At 38.0% G+C, this 20906-nt stretch overlaps 1 protein-coding gene across 3 annotated transcripts in view; it reads right to left on the bottom strand.

The window, feature by feature from the left end:
* STAT4 (signal transducer and activator of transcription 4) overlaps positions 1 to 16051 on the bottom strand; it is a 120111-nt gene extending 104060 nt beyond the window's left edge. Inside the window, exons 1-4 of one of the 3 annotated variants that reach the window (XM_055379298.2) lie at positions 15789 to 16051; positions 15402 to 15469; positions 12533 to 12661; positions 11067 to 11211 (exon numbers count right to left, since the gene is read on the bottom strand). In XM_055379298.2, the coding sequence (XP_055235273.1) occupies positions 11067 to 11211; positions 12533 to 12660 (273 nt within the window). In that variant the 5' untranslated portion in view covers position 12661; positions 15402 to 15469; positions 15789 to 16051. Of the gene's footprint in view, positions 1 to 11066; positions 11212 to 12532; positions 12662 to 15401; positions 15635 to 15788 lie in introns of those variants that run through there. The other 2 variants (XM_019022833.3, XM_055379297.2) reach the window with 2 other exon arrangements.
* Between the last annotated feature and the right edge of the window lie 4855 nt (positions 16052 to 20906).

Here is a 20906-nt window from a genome sequence, read left to right on the forward strand (position 1 = left end):
TCACCCAGGCTGGAGTACAGTGGCGTGATCTCAGCTCACTGCAACCTCCGCCTTCCAGGTTCAAGTGATTCTCCTCCTTATGAGTAGCTGGGACTACAGGTGATCACCACCACGCCCAGCTAATTTTTTGTATTTTTAGTAGAGACAGGATTTCACCATGTTGGCTGCTCTGGTCTCAAACTCCTGACCTCAGGTGGTCACCTGCCGCAGCCTCCCAAAGTGCTGGGATTACAGGCATGTGCCAACACACTTGGCCTTTACTGCCAAATTCTATCAAACTTTCATAGAAGAACTAACACCAGTTCTCCTCAAATTATTCCAAAAAATTGAAGAGGAAGAAATTCTCCCTAGCTCGTTCTATGCCAGCACTACCCTGGTACCAAAACCAGACAAGGACACAACACAAAGAGACAACTACAGGCCAATATCCCTGATGAATACTGATGCAAAATTTGTCAGCAAAATACTAGCAAATCAAATCCAACAGCATCTCAGAAAAAAAAAACCCAAAAAACAAAAAACCAATGTGATCAAGTGGGATTTATCCCAGGGATGCAAGGATGGTTCAACATATGCAAATCAGTAAACATGATAAATCACATCAGCAGAATGAAGAACAAAAATCATATGACCATCTCAATAGATATAGAAAAAGCATTTGGTGAAATTCAATGTCTTTCATGACCAAAACTCTCAACAAATGAGGCATAGAAGGAATATACTTCAACATAAAAAGGCCATACATGACAAACCTACAGCTAACATCATACTGAATAAGAAAAAGTGGAAAGTCTTTTCTCTGAGAGCTCTGAGAGCTGGAACAAGACAAGGATGAACATTTTTCAACTACTCCTATTCAACATATTGCTGGAAGTCATAGCCAGAGCTATTAAGCCAGAGAAGGACATAAAAGGCACCCAAACTGGAAAAGAGGATGTCAAATTGTCTTTCTTGGCCACGAGCTGCGGCTTACGCTTGTAATCCCAGCACCTTGGGAGGCCAAGACAGGCAGATCGTTTGAGGTCAGGAGTTCGAGACCAGCCTGGTCAACACAGTGAAACCCCATCTCTGCTAAAAATACAAAAATTAGTTGGGTGTGGTGGCATGTGCCTGTATCCCAGCTACTCAGGAGGCTGATGCAGGAGAATTGCTTGAACCTGAGAGGCGCAGGTTGCAGTGGGCGAAGATCACACCACTGAACTCTAGTCTGGGTGACAGAGTGAGACTCTGTATCAAAAAAACAAAAATTTGTCCTTCTTTGCTGATGATATGATTTTATACTAGAAAATCCTAAAGAGTCCACCAAAAATCTCCTAGGTCTGATAAATAGGTTCAGTAAAGTTGCAGGATACAAAATTAACATACAAAAATCAGCAGCATTTCCATACAACGAAAATGAATTAGCTGAGAAAGAAATCAAGAAGACAATCTCATTTATAATACCTATAAAAAATAAAATACCTGGGAATAAATTTAACGAAGAAAGTGAAAGATCTCTACAAGGAAAACTACAAAACACTGATTAAAAAAATTGAAGAGGGCCAGGTGCGGTGTGGCTCATGTCTGTAATCCCAGGACTTTGGGAGGCCAAGGTGGGCGGATCACCTGAGGTCAGGAGTCTGAGACCAACCTGGCCAACGTGGTGAAACCCCGTCTCTAGTAAAAATACAAACATTAGCCAGGCATGGTGGCACACGCCTGTAGTCCCAGCTACTCTTCTCGGGAGGCTGAGGCAGGAGAAATGCAGAGGTTGCAGTGAGCTGAGATTGTGCCAAGGCACTCCAGCCTGGGCAACAAACAAGGCTCCATCTCAAAAAAAGAAAAAAAATTGAAGAGGACACAAACAAATGGAAAGACATCTCTATGCTTGTGGATTGGAAGAATTAATATCATTAAAATGATCATACTGCCCAAAGCAATCTACAGAATCAAAGCAATCCCTATTAAAATACCAATGTCGTTTTTCACAGAAATAGAAAAAACAAAACAGTAAAATAAAAAAAAAAAATTGTATGGTACCAAAAAGAGCCTGAAGAGCCAAAGCAATCTGAGCAAAAAGAACAAAGCTGGAAGCATCATACTACCTGACTTCAAGGTATATTACAAGACTATAGTAACCAAAACAGCACGTTACTGGTATAAAAACAGACACATAGACCAATGGAACAGAATAGAGAACCCAGAAATAAATCCACATATTTACAGCCAACTAATTTTTGACAAAGGTGCCAGGAACCTACACTCGGGCAAAAACATCCTCTTCAATAAATCGTGGTGGGATATCCATATACCGAAGAATAGAACTGGACCCTATCTCTCACCATATATAAAAATCAACTCAAGATGGATTAAAGATTTAAATGTAACACCTAAAATTATAAACTGCTACAAGATAACATAAGGAAAATGCTTCAGGACATTGGTCTAGGCAAAGATTTTATGCTTATGACCTCAAATGCACAGAAAACAAAAACAAAAATAGATAAATAGAACTACATTAAACTAAAAAGCTTCTGCACAGCAAAGGAAACAATCAGCAGAGTGAAGAGACAATCTGCTGAATGGGAGAAAATATTTGCAAACTATTCATCTGACAAAAGGCTAATATCCAGACTATAAAAGGAACTCAAACAATTCAACAGTAAAAACCAAATAATCCCATTAAAAAGTGGGCAAAAGTATGAATAGACATTTCTCAAAAAAAACTAAACCCAAACCCAGCATAACACAAGAAATAACAAAGATCAGAGAACTAAATAAAATCAAAACAAAAAAATACAAAAGATAAATGAAACAAAAAGCATGTTATTTGAAAAGATAATATTGATAGACCATTAGTGAGATTAGCCAAAAAAAGAAGAGAGAAGATCCAAATAAGATTTCATTTCGCATCGAGAAATGAAACTACAGCCAATACCGCAGAAATACAAAAGATTAGCTAAGGCTACTATGAACACTTTTATGTGCACAAACTAGGAAATCTAGAGGAGATAGATAAATTCCTGGAAATATAAAACCCTCCTAAATTAAATCAGGAAGAAACAGAAACCCTGAACAGACCAATAGCAAGCAGCAAAATTGAATCAGTAGTTTAAAAAAAATTGCCAACCAAAAAAGTCCAGGACCAGATGGATTCACAGCTGAATTCTATCAGACATTCAAAGAAGAATTGGTACCAATCCCACTGAAACTATTGCAAAAGATAGTGAAAGAGGGAATTCTCTCTAAATCATTCCATGAAGCCAGTATCACCCTAATACCAAAACCAGGAAAGGGCATAACAAGAAAACTACCGGACCAATAGCTCTGATGAACATAGATGCAAAAATCCTCAACAAAATGCTAGCTAACAAAATCCAACAGCATATCAAAAAGATAATACATCATGATCAAATGGGTTTTATATTAGGAATACGGGGATAGTTTAACACACACAAAGTCAATAAATATGATACATTACATAAACAGAATTAGAAACAAAACCATATGATCATCTCAATAGGTGCAGAAAAAGTCTTTGATAAAATCCAGCATCCCTTTATGATAAAAAACCCTCAACAAAATAGGCATAAAACGAACTTAAAATAATAAAAGCCATATATGACAAACCTACAGCCAACATTATACTGAATGGTGAAGAGTTGAAAGCATTCCCCCCGAGAGCTGGAACAAGGCAAGAGTGCCCACTTTCCCCACTTCTAATCAACATAGTACTGGAAGTCCTGGCCAGCGCAATTGACAAGAGAAAGAAATACAGGGCACCCAAACTGGAAAAGAAGAAGTCAAATTGTCACTGTTTGCTGATGATATAATCGTATACCTAGAAAACTCTAAAGACTCATCCAGGAAGCTCTTAACTCTGATAAAGGAATTCAGTAAACTCTCAGGATACAAAATCAATGTACGCAAATCAGTAGTTCTGATATACACCAACAACGACCAAGCTGAGAATCAAATCAATAACTCAATCCCTTTTACAACAGCTGCAAAAAAGAAAGAAAGAAATACTTGGGAATATACGTATCCAAGGGGGTGAAAGATCTCCACAAAGAAAACTGCAAAATACTGCTGAAAGAAAGCATATATAACATGAACAAATGGAAACACATTTCATGCTCATGAATGGGAAGAATCAATATTGTGAAAATGACCACTCTGCCCAAATCAGTCTACAGATTCAATGCAATTTCCATCAAAATACCATCATCATTCTTCATAGATTTAGAAAAAACAATCCTAAAATTCATATGAAACCAAAAAACAACCTGCATAGCCAAAGCAATACTAAGCAAAAAGAACAAATCTGGAGACATCATATTACCCAACTTCAAATTATATTAGAAGCCTATAGTTACCAAAACAGCATGGTACTGGCATAAAAGTAGGCATGTAGACAAATGGAACAGAATAGAGAACCCAGAAACAAAGGCAAATATTTACAGCCAACCGATCTTCAACAAAGCATGCAAAAATATAAATCAGGGAAAAGACACCCTATTCAATAAACGGGCTGGGAAAACTGGCAAGCCACATGTAGAAGAATGAAACTGATTTCTCAGCCTATACAAAAATCAACTCAACGTGGATCAAAGACTTAAATCTAAGACCTGAAGCCATAAAAATTCTAGAACATAACATTGGAAAAACACTTCTAGGCATTGGCTTAGGCAAAGAATTCATGGCTAAGACCCCACAAGCAAATGCAACAAAAACAAAGATAAATAGATGGGACCTAATTAACTAAAAAGCTTCTGCACAGCAAAAGAAATAATCAGCCAAGTAAACAGACAACCCACAGCGTGGGAGAAAATATTTGCAAGCTATGTATCTAACAAAGGACTAATATCCATAATCTGCAAGGAACTCAAACAAATCAGCAAAAAAACTAATAATAATAATCCCATCAAAAGGCGGGCAAAGGACTTGAATACACAATTCTCAAAAGAAGATATACAGTCAACAAACGTGTAAAAATGCTCAACATCACTAATTGTCAGTAAAATACAAATTAAAAACCACAATGAGATACCACCTTACTCCTGCGAGAATGGCCATAATTAAAAAGTCAAAAACCAATAGATGCTGGCATGGATGTAGTGAAAAGGGAACACTGTTAGACTGCTGATGGGAATGTAAACTAGTACAACCACCATGGAAAACAGTATGGAGATTCCTCAAAGAAAAGCAGAACTGCTATTTAATCCAGCAATCCCACTACTGGGTATCTACCCAAAGGAAAAGAAATCATTATATAAAAAATACACATGCACAACCATGTTTATAGCAGTACGATTCACAATTGCAAAGATAAGGAACCAACCTAAGTGTCCATCAACCAATGAGTAGATAAAGGAAATGTGGTATATATACACCATGGAATACTACTCAGCCATAAAAAGGAATGAAATAATGTCTTTTGCAGCAACCTGGATAAAACTGGAGGGCATTATTCTAAGTGAAGTAATTCATAAATGGAAAACCAAATATCATATGTTCTCACAAGTGGGAGCTAAGCTATGAGGATGCAAAGGCATAAGAGTGATATAATGGACTTTGGGGACTTGTGGCGGAAGGTTGGGAGCGGGGGGTGAGGGATAAAAGACTACATATTGAGTGCAGTGTACACTGCTCAGGTGACAGGTGCACTAAAATTTTAGAAATCACCACTAAAGAACTTATCCATGTAACCAAAAACCACCTGTACCCCAAAAACTACTGAAATAAAAAGAATTTAAAAATTTAAAAGACATACAAATAGTCAACAGATATAAGAAAACATGCTCAACATCACTAATCAGGAAAATGCAAATTGAAACCACAATAAGATATCATCTTACCCCCGTTAAAATGGTTATTTTATACATACATGTATATATATATATATAATATATATACTTACACGTACGTATATCATATATATACATACACGTACGTATATCATATATACATACACGTACGTATATCATATATACATACATGTACGTATATCATATATACATATATGATATATATTTTTATATATACCATATATGATATATATACATATACATATATGTGTATATATACACACACACATATATATGATATATATATATATATATTTTTTTTTTTTTGAGACAGAGTCTTGCTGTGTTGTCCAGGCTGGAGTGCAGTGGCACTATCTCGGCTCACTGCAGCCTCCATCTCCTGGGTTCAAGGGATTCTCCTGCCTCAGCCTCCTGAGTAGCTGGGATTACAGGCGCGCATCATCACATCTGGCTAATTTTTGTATTGTTAGTAGAGACAGGGTTTTGCCATGATGGCCAGGCTGGTCTCAAACTCCTGACCTCAGTACTGGAATTACAGGTGTGAGCTACCATGCCCAGCCTAGAATGGCTATTTTTAAAAAGACAAAAAATAACATGCTGGTGACAATGCAGAGAAAAAGGAAGTCTGTACACTGTTGGTAGGAATGTAAATTAATACAACCAGTATGGAAATGTCTCAAAAAACTAAAAATAGAACCACTATAGGCTCCAGCAATCCCACTGCTAGGTATTTATCCAAAGGAAAAAAAATTAGAATATAAAAGAGATGCCTGCACTTGCATGTTTATTGCAGGACTATTCACAACAACAAAGATTTGGAATCAACCTAAGTGTCCATTGATGGAAGAATGGATAAAGAAAATAAAGAAATAGATATATATACACACACACACACACATGCATACACACATATAATAGAATACTATTTGGCCATAAAAAGAATAAAATCATGTCATTTGCAGCAACACGGATTGTACAAGATGTCATTATGTTAAATAAAATAAGCCAGGCACAGAAAGACAAATATCGCATGTTCTCACTCATATGTGGGAGCTAAAGAAGTGGATCTCATGGAGATAAAGAGTAGAATATAGATACCAGAGGCTGGGAAGGGTGGGTGGATGGAGGGAAATGAAAAGAGCCTGGTTAATGGGTACAAACATACAGTTAAATAGAAGGATTAAGTTCTAACATTCTATAGCAGGGTTAATATAGTTAACAACAATGTAATGTATATTTCAGAGTAGCTAGAAGAATGGGTTTGAAATGTTTCCAACATAGAAATGATAAATTCAAAGATGATGGATAATCCAAATACCCTGACTTAATCATTACACATTCTATGCATGGAATAAAATATTTCATGTACCCCATAAATATGTAAAGTATTGTATATCAATAAAAAAAGAATTATCATATGGGAGAAAAATCCAGAGAGTAAAAAGATCGGTAGTGTTAAGGGGTTCCATGGGAAGCGAGAGAAGGATGAATATTGGAGAGGACAGGAGATTTTCAGGGGCCATGAAACTCTCTAGTATGATATTGTAATGGTAGATATATGACATTATGCATTGTCAAAACCCAGAAAATTATACAACACAAGGAGTGAATCTTAATGTAGTCTTGAAATGTAAGTTAATAATAATGTATCAATATTCGTTCGTCAACTGTCACAAATGTATGCTACCAATGCAAGACATAAATAATAGGTGAAACTGGGATGTGGAGCTGGGAAGGAAGTATATGAGAACTTCACTTTCTGCTCAATTTTTCTGTAAACCTAAAACTACTCTTAAAAATAAACTGCACTAATTTTTTTAAGGTCCATTAATTTTCTTAAAGCAAAGCATTCTTGAATTATCTGGGGCAGATATTTATTTTTAGCAAACCTTAAGCAAAAGACTATGGTTCTTGCTGCAGGTTTTAGAATCAATTATCTCCATACTCCTAACATTTCTGTGGGGAAAGTACCAGTGTGATTGCCCCTTACACTGCTGAGGAAACTGAGGCCAGAGTGTGTGAATATCTTACTCAGGGCCACATTGCAAGTGGCAGGGCCAGGATTCAAGTAACCCTTGCTCCTGGGTGGGAGTCTCCTCCCCTTAAATAGGCCAAGGGCTGCTGAACGATGGTGTTTATTGCTTCCACCTTGGAGCTTCTTGAATTTGCCATCGGGAAACTGGTTTTGTTTTGTCCTTTATAACAAGCCATTCCAAACTGTTATTGGAAGTAGGTGTAATATAAATAATTAAATACTGAAACTAGAGATCTCAGCTGTTCTATAAAGAACCAAAATAAATCTACCTTATACATCCCTTAGTTCCCCAGGTATCATATTGTTTACTCCTTTTTGCTGTAATTGTCAACATGGTTTGTATTTAAAATCCCAGAGGATGAAAATATTTAAACCAGATAAGCACAGCGTCAACAGCCTTTTGATAGGGAATTTTTTTTTTCTTTTTGTGGGGAAGAGAGGATCTTATTTTTTAAAAAAGACTCATCATACCACCCTTCCCCGCAAAAAACACATACAACTTAATGGGATTATAGTAGGTTAAAAAGAAGCATAAAACGCAGGTTTGTTTAGGTGTAAAACCATAGATGACAATGATTTTTACTACTAGCTTCTGTGTTGTTAATACAAATGCCCAGTAAGCACAATTTATAAATTGATATATATGGAAGCACAAGAAAGAGCAAGTGTTTTTTTCAACTCAAATATCTTAATTCACCAAATTGTTTTTTGAATTCCTAGTGTGCACTAGAACCATGTTGAGTACTGAGGGTGAGGGAGTGGGGTCAGAAAAGGAGATCAGCCTTTTACCCTCAAGGACCTTGTGACCTGGTTTAACACACATGCAACACAGATGAAAGGGACACAAGGAGATGCTGCTTACCTTGTAGTTGTTGCTGGAGGGCTGGAGGATGAGAACACAGACTAAAGCATGTGGTGAAGGTTTTCTTGTTGCACTGGAACCTACATAGATTCTTTAGGGATGGATGGGAACTAGACTGGTAGAAGAGGGATGGAAGAGCATTCCTGGCCATAGGACCATCATGGACAAGGCTGAGTCATTCAAGAGTGTGTGTGACATGTTCAGGAACAAGTAGTAGATCTATTTTTCTGAGGTAGGGATGTGGAGGAGCTCAAGGAAGATTGTTGGGAAAGGTCTAAAGAGGAAAGATGCTAGAGGGCCAATTAACACATGCAGATGAGTTTGTGCTCCAGCTGAAGCGTGACTGGGGGTAACTGCAGGTTTTTGAGCAGTGGCGTAGTGAAATAGAAGTGATGGTTTAACAAGGTTCGTCTGATACAACTGGCCAGAGGAGAAGCTTCCCTCACAATCTTATCCTCCAGCCCACAAAAGATGAGTTGTTTTCTTACCCCTGATTTACACTGAGAAAATCCTGCTATTTTACCTACCAACAATAAGAATCATTTATTGAATGCCTACATTTTGCCAGAAGAAAAGCTCCAGCCTTCCTCACAATTCCAAAAGGTAGATAATAATTATCTTTGTTTACATTAAAAGATACAGGTCAGAAGATTAAGTGATTTGCTCAAAGCCACATTTGAGGGTCAGATTTTTAACCCAGACCTTCTTGGTTCCAAAGACCATGCATCATCTATTAATATGTTCCCCATCTGTGCTTATCTAGCAAAGTGACCTATAGACTCTACTAGTAGGCTAAGAGTTAGCAAACTTCCCTATAAAAGGCCAGATAAATGTGATATACGTATATATCATATGTAAATATGAGACATATGTATACACACATATATAATACACACACATATTTTTATTTTAGGCTGTATAGGTCATGCTGTCTCTATCACAACTTCTGCCATTGTAGTGTAAAAGCAATCATAAACAATATGTAAACCAATGAGTGTGGCTGTGTTTAAAACACAGAAATTTGAATTTCATATAATTTTCATGTGTCAGAAATATTATTTTAAATTTTATGATCTATTTTATTTTTATTCTTTTCCAATCACTTAAAAATATAAAAACCATTCTTAGTCATGGGCCATATGAAAATGGGCAGTGGCCTTTTGACTTGTGGGCCATGGCATGCCAATCCCCATTTTAGGTTTATAGATTAGAGCACTAAGCTAATAAAGCCACCGTTAAATGATTTGTCTCCATAAAAGACAGATTGCTGTATGCTGCCAAAAATCCTGTTTTGTCGGCAATATGCTATTGTCCTGTTTTTAGTCAAGTGTCTTGCAGATTTACAGGGGATTACAAGGGCAAAGATAGCTCAGCGCAATCCAAACAACAATAGGAAAAACAATATATTTGTCCTTCTCACAAATGTAATGTCAAGAACATTTCTGTTATAGTCTAGCTAAAATGTTCTAAAAACGTGTTAATTGTAGGTTTTGGATTCTAAAAATGTCTCCATGAAGAATGGCACAAAGCACTTTTTCTGTTACCTAATATGTTGTATGCACTCAGTAAATAGTATAGCAGTCCATGATCAGGGTTTATTACATTAGAACTGCTGGGTTTAGCTCCATATTAGCCTGCTTTTAATTCTTTAGATCCCTGATTCACTTACTTGATTTACTCACCCCTTAATCAGTAAACATTGCACATCTACCACAAGTCCAGACTTATGCTGGGTGCTGGAAATTCAAAGTTGAACACTAAAGTCCTTGCCTCAAGGAACTCATGATAGGGAGAGAAGTCAAACACATAGAAATAGCGATAATGTCGAATACACTAAATGCCACAGTATCGACGTGTTCTGGTGCTGAGGAAACACCAGAGATGGGCTCTGCCTGGGTGAACCAGAGAGTACCAAAGAACACTTTTAAAGGAGTGTGAGATCTGAACCAAATTTGGAAGAATACATTCACTCATGATGCTCTCATTTAGGAATGAGAACAATACTAACCCTAACTTGTTACCTAAGAGACAAAGGCAAGGGAGGGCTGCTGGAGAGCCATGAAACTGTGGTCTGGTCAGTGTTGTTGAACTGGATCATAGCTAGTAAACAAGATACATGCAAGTCCCACATGCAACACACTTGTAATGTATTTTATACACTATACTTTTAGTGTATTTTATTTTCAACATTTCATGAAAAATGTTAGGTAATAAAATTGAGTACAAAATTTGTAAGTGGTAAGATAACTCAATTGTTCCCCTAAATTTCATTTGAAAATAATAGAAGGGTACATATTTAATTTTTAACTAAATTTAAGACTCATATATCCAAATATTTTGGAAAAGTAGAATGCATTCTTACCTGAAGGACCTTCCTAATTCTTTTTAGATTGTGTATCAAGAGTAGGTTTTTCTCTTTGGAAACACGACCTAACTGTTCATCCAGTTGTATTAACAAGTTTTGAAGAAGAATCGTTGCCATGGTTTCATTGTTAGAAGCTGCCTCCCTAAAAAAAAAAAAGGATTATTACACAACAGAAAACAACTTTGTAAAATGTCTACTTTTTTACCATACTAACTTTAAAACAATAAACCTATTACATGGTGATAAGCATTTAAAAGTTTTAAAAAATTAAATTGTTAACATGAAGAGATGCTCAACATCACTAATCATTAGGGAATTTCAAGTCAAAATCAGAGTAAGATACCACTTCATACCCATTAGGGTGGCTATTATAAAAAGGAAAAGAAAAAACAGAAAATAAGTGTTGGTGAGGATACAGAGAAATTGTGCAATGCTGGTGGGAAGGTAAAATGGTCAATCACTGTGGAAAACTATATGACAGTTACCCAAAATATTAAACATAAAATTGCCATATGATCCAGCAATTCCACATCTGGGTATATACCCAAAAGAATTAAAAGCAGGGACTCAAACAGATATTTGCATACCAGTGTTCCTAACAGGGTTATTAGCAATAGCCAAAATGTTTGAACAACCCAAATGCCCATTGACAGATACATTTATAAAACAAACTGTGATAATATACAAACAATGGAATATTATTGAGCTTCAAAAAGGAAGAAAATTCTGATATGATACCTGTTAAACATGAATGAATTTTGAAAACATTACACTAAGCAAAATAAGTCAGTTACAAAAGGACAAATATTGTGTGATTCCAATGATCTAAAGTACCTAGAGAAGTCAAATTCACAGAGACAGAAAATAGGATGGTGATTGCCAGGGGTTGGGGGTGGAGGACTAGGGAGTTACTGTTTAAAGAGTACAGAGTTTCAGTTTGGAAAGATGAAAAAGTTCTGCAGATGGATGGTGGTGATGGTTGCATAATAATGTGAATATATGTAATGCCACTGAACAGTACACCAAAAACAACGGTAAATTTTATGTTATGTGTATTTTACCACAATAAAAAAGATGGCCAAAAAAAAATTAAATGGTATAAGGTGAATAGAGCTTTGAAGAGTATAAATCTTACTGAGAAAAAAATACTGATTTACACCAAGTCTGTGATAGAGAACTGACAATCAATTGATTTGCTTCTTTTTTTAATACATGAAAAATTATTTGGGTTTTTGTTTACAGAGAAAAGAAGCACTAGAACCATTAAGTTTTCATTTACAAGGAACGGAACCAGAAAGGACAATTATTCCCCTTCTTTGGGAAGGCTTTCAAATCCTTGAGAAAGTTCTTTACCTGAAAAGAATGCATCTACTGAGTAAAAAGTGGACCATAAAATAAATTCACATGGATAGAGCATCAGACATTTGTGCATCAACTTCTAGGGAAAATATGTTTGATCCTACCAGTCTTGATTTTCAATCCACTGGGCCAACAGATGCCGAATTTCCATGGGAAAGTTGTCATCATAGAATTGATCCACCTGCTCCAAAAACTTGATTTCTAACTGTTGGACTTGATTCCACTGAGACATGCTATAAAAGAAGGGGTAGAATTAGAGTTTTAAAATATTGTTCATAGCCCTAGTACATATTTTCTTCTTTCCTTAGAATTAGTCAATGTTATGACTGAATTCCAATATATCCAAGGATACAAAAATTTCACTAAGGTTTTTTTCATAATTCAACCCTAATGAAGGGAGCAGCCTTCTTTCTGTGCCCCTAAACTACAGCCTTCCTTGCTCTAAAATGAACTCCTGTTCTACCTGCTCCAAAAAGTTTTCACTCCCACTCCGCCAAACACCCCACATCCTGCCCACAGCAGTCTACGTGAATTTCTATTATCAACAAGCTCTTTCCCTATCTCTTGTCCCCTCAACACTTAGACTTGGAGCAACTTGAAGGCAAACGTATTTGACATTTACTATACCTCCTAAAACCCTCTAAGACTTTATATGTGAGCAACAACCCCCCAAGAAGCTTCTTTTATATGAAATTGCCAAATTTCTTTTTTCTTTATTTCAGATTTGTCTGGCTTCTAGAGTCAGCTTTATGTTCCTGACTTCTAGTCCAATTTTGTCTTAGCTTCATGAAGAATTTTACGTATGCATTTTCGTAGGCTCCAGTTTTTCAAATTAAAAATATTTCTGAACCAGTGAATGTGTTTCATTTCTCTCTGTGAGGATCCATTATAGGTGGGCAAATCTCTTAAAGGATGTAGTCTTTTTGTCTCTGAGAAACATCTGATAGTGGTTAAACCCTCAAGTTACTTAAGGAGTAAGAAACCACACTTGATACCTATTTGGCAGCCTGTCATAAAACAAAAGTACGCATTTCCCCCTTGTAACCCCACTCTGGCCAATTTAGAAGCTGTAGACATATTTCCTAACTCAGGAAAATTAGTATGACACTGCCTCCTTGAAATTACAGCATTTTATGTTTTCCAAAGTCAAATTTTTGGTTGTTTTCTCAGCAATTCTAAGTCAAGTAAAAACACCAAACCCCCTTTTACATGATTAATCACCATAACATTTCAACATATCTCATAGATAGGCTAAGGTTTCCTTTTGCCTATAGAACACCAGGGTGATTTCATATATTTCATATACATATTCTTCGGGTTTTAAGTAGAATCATTTTGAGCACCTTTTCCCTGAGCTCCTGGTAAATGACTTAAAATTTATAGAAAAACGTGTTGCCAATGTTTTGCTAAAGAGAAAGCAAGTGGGAAAAGAAGTAATGTTTTATTTGCGTATCATTTTATATTTATGAAAACCTTTACACTTTACAATTCTAGGCATATTGTAAATGCTCAATCAATGCTTGTTAAATGAAGAATGAGTGGCACTCCTGACATTGCTATGAATAGGGTAGGTGGATATAAGTAGTATGTCAGCTTTAAAAAGGAAAAACTTGAAGATCAAATAGGCAAAATGATGCCTGCCTAATGTGTGAGGCTTCTAAGGGGCAACCTGAGGTTTCCTGAGTCTGAACCATTTGTCTTTCCAGATATCGGATGTATATATATTCCATCGGATGTATATATATTCCACACAAAATTGGAACATTTATTCTCATGCCACTATCAACATTGTCCTATCTATCAATTTATTTTAGTTAATGACAACAGAGAACATGAGTTGAAAATAGCATTACAGTTTCTCATCATACTATTGTTAAACCCCCGCTATGATTTGGATGAAAATCTATTTTCTAACTAAAACTTACAGGTAGATGGGAGGAATAAGTTCTAGTGCTGTAACACTAGGATGAATATGGTTAACAATAACTTAGTGTATATTTTCAAAAAGCTAAGAGGATTTTGAATGTTCACAACACAAAGTAATGATAAGTGTTTGAGGTGATGGATATGCTGAATATCCTTTGATCATAACACATTGTTCATATTTACTGAAATATCACTCTATATTCCATAAATATTTACAATTGTGTGTCAAATGAAAATAAAAGGAAAATTAAAAAAAATAAAAATAAACACCGAAAAAAATCACTACTAAGATCTGAGTCTTTCGGAGAGCTGAATTCAAAGCTGAAAAAAGAAAGAAGAAGGAATACATAGTCCTAGGACATTTTCTATTGCAGCCTCTGGGAACGCCTTTAGACATTCTTCAGCAGGTTTCTTTGCTTTCACTCTCTAGGGGCTACTTCTTTCTCGTGAAAACTGTGACGTTGCTTCTGAAAACTGAGTGCCTGTCTGTCCTTTTCGCGTGCAGTTCCTAGAAGATCCCACTAAAGGGGCATTTTGTCCCACTGTCTGTGAGCTAGTGGTGCCGCTTTGGCTCTGTGGCCTGTAGCTTGCAAAAGGAGATGACCTGCCCTAAAATGTCACTCGCGCCCATCAAAGCCACAGTCACCGGCTGCCGTAGCTGCAAGCTTTTTTCTGAAATCCAGGTACGCTAATCTAAAGTCAGACATCACAGCTCTAGAGAAGCTGGCTAAGAAAGTGAAGAGGGGCTCACTTTCAGCCTCCGCGAGGACACACCTCTGCAGCCGCCGCAGCTCCCCTGGCCCCCGCTGGGCGATTCGCCCGGGCACCGTGGCGCGGGCCTGCGGAGCGGTTTTCGCGGAGAACCCGTGCCAGGGCGCATCTGTGGGTCGTGGAGTCGGGCGCTTCCTTCTATAATAAGCCTCCTCAGGCAGGTTAAAATGAAGCAATTGTCAAAACGCCAAGGGAAAGCAAAGCTTCAGAGTATCCTGCATAATAAGCATGTCCTCCTTACAAGAGGCAGCCAGAAGGTGTGGTCTGGCCACTTACCTAGCGCTCTCTCAGCACAGGTCCCAGGCAGTGCTCAAGTCCAAAGTCAGAAGCGCCCCTCACAGTCCCTAGGAGAAAGCCGCTGACGCCATCATCAGTAGGGGATTTGCATTTCTCCTCCCACTTGAGGCTTTCCTGTGCGTCAGTGTTCGAGTCTCTGGGACTTTACTTGGGTCAGTTCCCACCCACTCTATTCTAGAAATGCTAACACGCAGAAACTGCCAGGCTGGAACCCCTTCACCGGGCGTCCTCTTCCCTCTTATCCCTCCCAGCGGCTCTCGCAACTGCAGGTGGCTCAGGAGTGCCAGGAGAAAGGGGAGGGGCGGGGCATACATTTTCTTCAGTGGTTTCCTTAGACAATCTGAGATCCGCTGCAAAGTTACTTACCTGGAGCTCAGTTCTTCAGCTTCCTCTCTCCCTAGTATAAGGCTCCACTCAGCCTGGTGAACCACCCCTGGGATGGAAGGGATGGGTAGCCAGGATCAAAATACCAAACTCATAGACCTTACTGGGCTCCAATTCCAGCGGGGTCCGCTCACTCCGAGGAGGGTGACCTGACCCAGAGGTTTGGGCCAAGTCCTGGGTAGGCCACCAGTGCTTGCCCTTCCTGGCCTAGCCTCCTCCTACTCTCCTTGAGTAGCCTTGCCCCTGGTTGCTACGGCGCGTTCTCCTCCCTTTGTGACATCAGCCTGTTCTAGAATCACAGAGTTGGAGGAAGTCTTAGTCCCATCTAATGCTAAATCCTCTTTCATATCTGAAGAGACCCAGTGAGGTGACCAAGAGGACTCAATAAGTTAGCCACGGAGCCCGATAATAGCCCAGGTGTTTCCCTTCCCACTTCAGTGGTCTTTTCATTTCATCTCCTTGTAGTTACCTCTTAACCCCTTGATTCACAGTAGGGGTTCAATAAAATAAAGAGAAGTCCAGGCGTGGTGGCTCACACCTGTAATCCTAGCACTTTGGGAGGCTGAAGTGGAAGGACTGCTTGAGCCCAGGAGTTTGAGACCAGCCCAGGCAACACAGTAAAATCCCACCGTATATTAAAAAATCAATAAAAATGTTTAAGAAAGTAAAAATAGTAAAATAAAGACAAAAATAAAGACAGACAGACAGACTGAAAGAAAGGTAGAAAGTGTCACTCAATTTGGTTATACACATGCTTAGAGCAATATACCAAGGTGAAAGGCCTGCCTCCCTCTCCCCTGACAGGTTTCACACAGGTACACCCTCTGGATTCTTCTCTCCCAGGTGACATTATTATCATGTGCTTAAACTTACCACCCACCCCCAAATAGGTCAATCAATCCAAAGTCACACTTTCCATATCACTGTAAATTTCCTGGTTAGGTAGGCCTGGTCCCCACTGCTTGTTGAGCAGGCAGTTTCCAGGAGCTTATGCTGCTCTGACCCTACATAAGAAAGTGCCAATTTCAGGCTATTCCATAAGCTACTAAGCAAAGTCTGATTTTCTTCTGGAGAAGCTGTCACTGCCTATAGGAAAAAAAATCCAAATTCTTGGCACTTTAAGTTCTGTACAGTTTGGTCCCAACCTATCCAGGAAACTTTTCTCCCCTATAAGAGCACATGATGTGACCCAAACAGTCACCTCAGCTGCCCAGATTAACCTCATATTTCACTACCGATGCTTTCTTCAACTGGATATTCCTCCCTGAGCCTACCTACTTAGTGAAATCCTATAGTTCTCAGTGAAGACTTCCCGATGACCTGAACCCACAACAATGTTTCCCTGCTCCAAATTCTTCATACTTCCTGTCCAAACCAGCGCTCTCCAAGAGAAATAAAATGCAAGCCACATATGTAATTGTAAATTTTCTCATAGCCACATTAAAAAGGAAAAAAGCGCAGGTGAAATTAATTTTAATATTGTAAGTAACCCAATATATACAAGAATCTTAACATTTTGGCATATAATCAATATAAAAATTATCAATAAGATACTTTGCATTCCTTATTTCATACTCAATCTCTGAAGTCTGGTGTATATTTAGCACTTACAGGGCATGTCAGTTAGGACTAGCCACATTCCAAGCCACATATGGCTAGTGGCTGCCATGTTGGACAGTGCACATCTAGACCACTTATTTAGCACTTTTCACTTCCTGCTTCATAGTGTTAGTCACACTGGTTTTACATGTCCTTATCATTATCATATTCAATTGTTGAGTGCCTGCTGTACAAAACAGAGTTTGTTCTCCTCCTCCTTTTCAGGGCCTTACCTTGCAGCTTCCACAGCAGTTTTTAAACCTTTTGTTCTCAAGATACCATTATTCCCTTAAAAATTGTTGACAAACCCAAGGAATGTTTGTGTATTACTGTTCTGGATGAAATTTTTATTTACTGTGTTAAAACTTAAATCGGAGAAAAAATTAAAATATGTATTTAATTTATTCCTTCGAAATGACAATAATAAACCCACTCCGTGTTAAACATGTTTTAAGAAAAACAAATATATCTTCCAACATGAAAAACGTAATGAGAAGAGTGGCATTTTAAAAATCTCTTTAATGTCTGGTTTGAGAGAGGACAGCTGGATTCTCATATCTGTTTCTGCATTTAATCTGCTGCAAAGTATTATTTTGGTTGACATATTTGAAGAAAGTATGGACTCACACATTATGTAGTTGGAAAAGGGGAGTATTACAATGACCTTTTCAAATAATTATTCTTCTTTGATATCACATCAAAACTCAATGAGTGGTAGTTTCTGAAGGGCTAGTTGCATTGTGAAATGTGAAACCTTATCAACATATACTTTATGTATACTTTATGTAAACATATACTTTATGTATACTGTGACATTCAAATCTTTTGTTGTATATATTTTGAATGAAACTATTACCCACAAATTATTTTGCAATGTCAGACACTGGTCATTTAAAACACATTGGTCCACTGAAGTATGCAGATTTTCTAAATGCTGCCTACTTCATCATACAATGAATACAACATTTCATCATACAGTGTTCAGAAATTCATGTCAGGTAATATCAATGTTGATCTCATCATGTAAGTATTTTAAATACTGGGAAGCAGTCAAGCTCAAATTCTAATTTTTGCTTGAAAGCTCAGTTTTATTATTGGCAACAGATACTACCAGTTGTTTTCCTTGAAGTGACAGGCTCGTCTTGGCAACTCAAACAATCATGCAAGTGCTTTTCCTCGAGATGACCATCATCCTTTAATATGTGCCTTTTCCATTTCATCACAAAGAATATTAAAAAGACATGTACTGAAGGTCTGAGATTTAATAAAATTAATAATTTTTACTGCTTCATCAAAAACATTCTTAAGTCAAACTGGCATTTTATTGTAAGTGCATGGTGGTGAAATATACAACTGCTAGTATAATTTGGCACCACTTCCTTGCTTTGTGCTAAGGCCCCAACAGTTTCACCCACCTTTGCTTTGGTACCATTGGTGCAAATGTCAGCAGAGTGAAAAGACAAAACTGTATTAGTATTATTATAAAAATAGTTTAGCCTTGCAGATGCCCTAAAAGGATCTCGGGGACCACTCCCAGGGATCTGCATGTAACACTTAGAGAACCTGTGCTCTATTTGCCATATGCTGCCAACTATAACTCGTTTATCCAGAGATGTCTATCACGAGGGACTCTCTCCCAAATACGCACTTTTTTCTTGGTTAAATCTTCTGCCTTGAACCTCTGTCTTCCTTCTGTATTTCATGAGTGGAGGAAGACATCTAAGAAAGGGTGCTTCTATGTCCAATTTGTTTCTCTTTTTTAGAATCAAAACTAAATAAGCAGGTCTGCAGTTTCTTGACCCTACACTGGCCCTGGCCTCGTCAGTCCCTCAGAGACAAAGACATAAAAAAATTCGAAGTAAAATGAAGAACAAACCAAATGCTAAAATGAAACCCCTGGAAGGTTTTCCAAATTCAAAGGCCCCCACAGATTCCTGTCTCCTTTCTCAAACAGCCACCCAGTTGCCCTGGTGATAAGCCCTATATCTAATTTTTTGCTGCATCATCCTAAGAAGAAAATCCCAGATTAAAGACTTTCAGAAAAGTAGCTTCTAGTTCTGGTGTGTCAATTTCTAGTGGCACAAAGTTGTATAAGTTACCTAACTTCTCTAACCCCAAAACTCCCTGTCTATAAAAGTGGGGATATTATGTCCCACCTGAAATTGTTGGGAAAAGTCAAAGATATAATGTAAGAAATGGGATCAGGTTAAATGCTGAATCAATAGCTGTTAATAATAGAATAATAAACAAGTTATGGGTAACTTTGGCAGTCACCAGGTTAACCCTCCAGCTTCCCTGCCACCTTGCTGTACAGAGCAGAAATGGAGATGAAGAGAGTCTGGGTGGGGTAGGCAGGTTCACAGTTGTAAATAGAAGACAGGGTGGATTCAAAATTGGTTCTGATTGTGCTTTTCCCACTCTGCCCAGTGGAGCTGCTTTTGTGGGAAACAGAGAGAGGAAGAGAGAGGATATCACTCTTGCCGCTGTAAGGGAAGTAAACCAGCTCCACCTTCTCCCAATTTTTGTACAAAGAATATACACATTTGCTAGTTTCAGTTTTGTGATATCACCATACTTCTCCTCTCCCCTCTTAAGTGTTCTGAGGAAACTGGGGTGAGCTGGAGTTGGAGGTTGGACAGACAATATGCACACGCAGAAAGATGCGTTGAGTTCCCTGGTTGCATATGCTAGTACCACATGAGTGAGAAGTGGGACAGCAAGGATTATTGGGATAAGATGGTCTGGTGCGAATCTCATCGACTCATCTGTGTGCAGGTTGCTCTAGCTCCATCAGAACAGGAACATTGTCTTGTAAAAGGGTTTAATATCAATCTTGTTAATTTTCTGAAGTCCAGTTCCCAATGACTCTGCTCCCTCTACTGCCATCTCAGAAGCATTGCAATTTACAAATCATAGTCATATACCTCCATGCCAGACGTAGTGCCAAGAACTTCACATGCATTGTTTTAGTTAATCCTCACAGCACTCCATAGGATTAAATATCATGATTATCTCCAATTGGCAGATAAGGGGACAGAGGTTTAGTGAGCTTTAGTGAGGCTAATCAGAGTTAAGGACAGATTTGGGATTCAAACTAAGGACTGTCTGAACTCCAGAAACAATGCCCATAACCATTCTGCTTTACTAAAAATCTTATCTGCTCTTATGAGAAAAGCAATAACTTGCTCAGAGAGCTATAGAGGAAATAAGTTTGATGACTTAAACATGAATTCCAAAAAAGAGAGGATCATTGCATAGTCCAATCTTTTGGCTTCCCTGGACCACATTGGAAGAATTGTCTTGGGCCACACATAAAACACACTAACGCTAACAATAGCTGATGAGCTTTAAAACAATCTCATAACGTTTTAAGAAGTTTTAAGAGTTTGTGTTGGGCTGCACTCAAAGCTGTCCTGGGCCGTATGCAGCCCATGGGCTGGACACACTTTGTCTACAGTTTTCTTTTCTTGTAATGTCTTCTGGAATCTTGGGTAGAATTGG

The sequence above is a fragment of the Gorilla gorilla genome, chromosome 11 (genome assembly GCF_029281585.2).
Source record: "Gorilla gorilla gorilla isolate KB3781 chromosome 11, NHGRI_mGorGor1-v2.1_pri, whole genome shotgun sequence".
NCBI classification, from domain to species: Eukaryota; Metazoa; Chordata; class Mammalia; order Primates; family Hominidae; genus Gorilla; species Gorilla gorilla.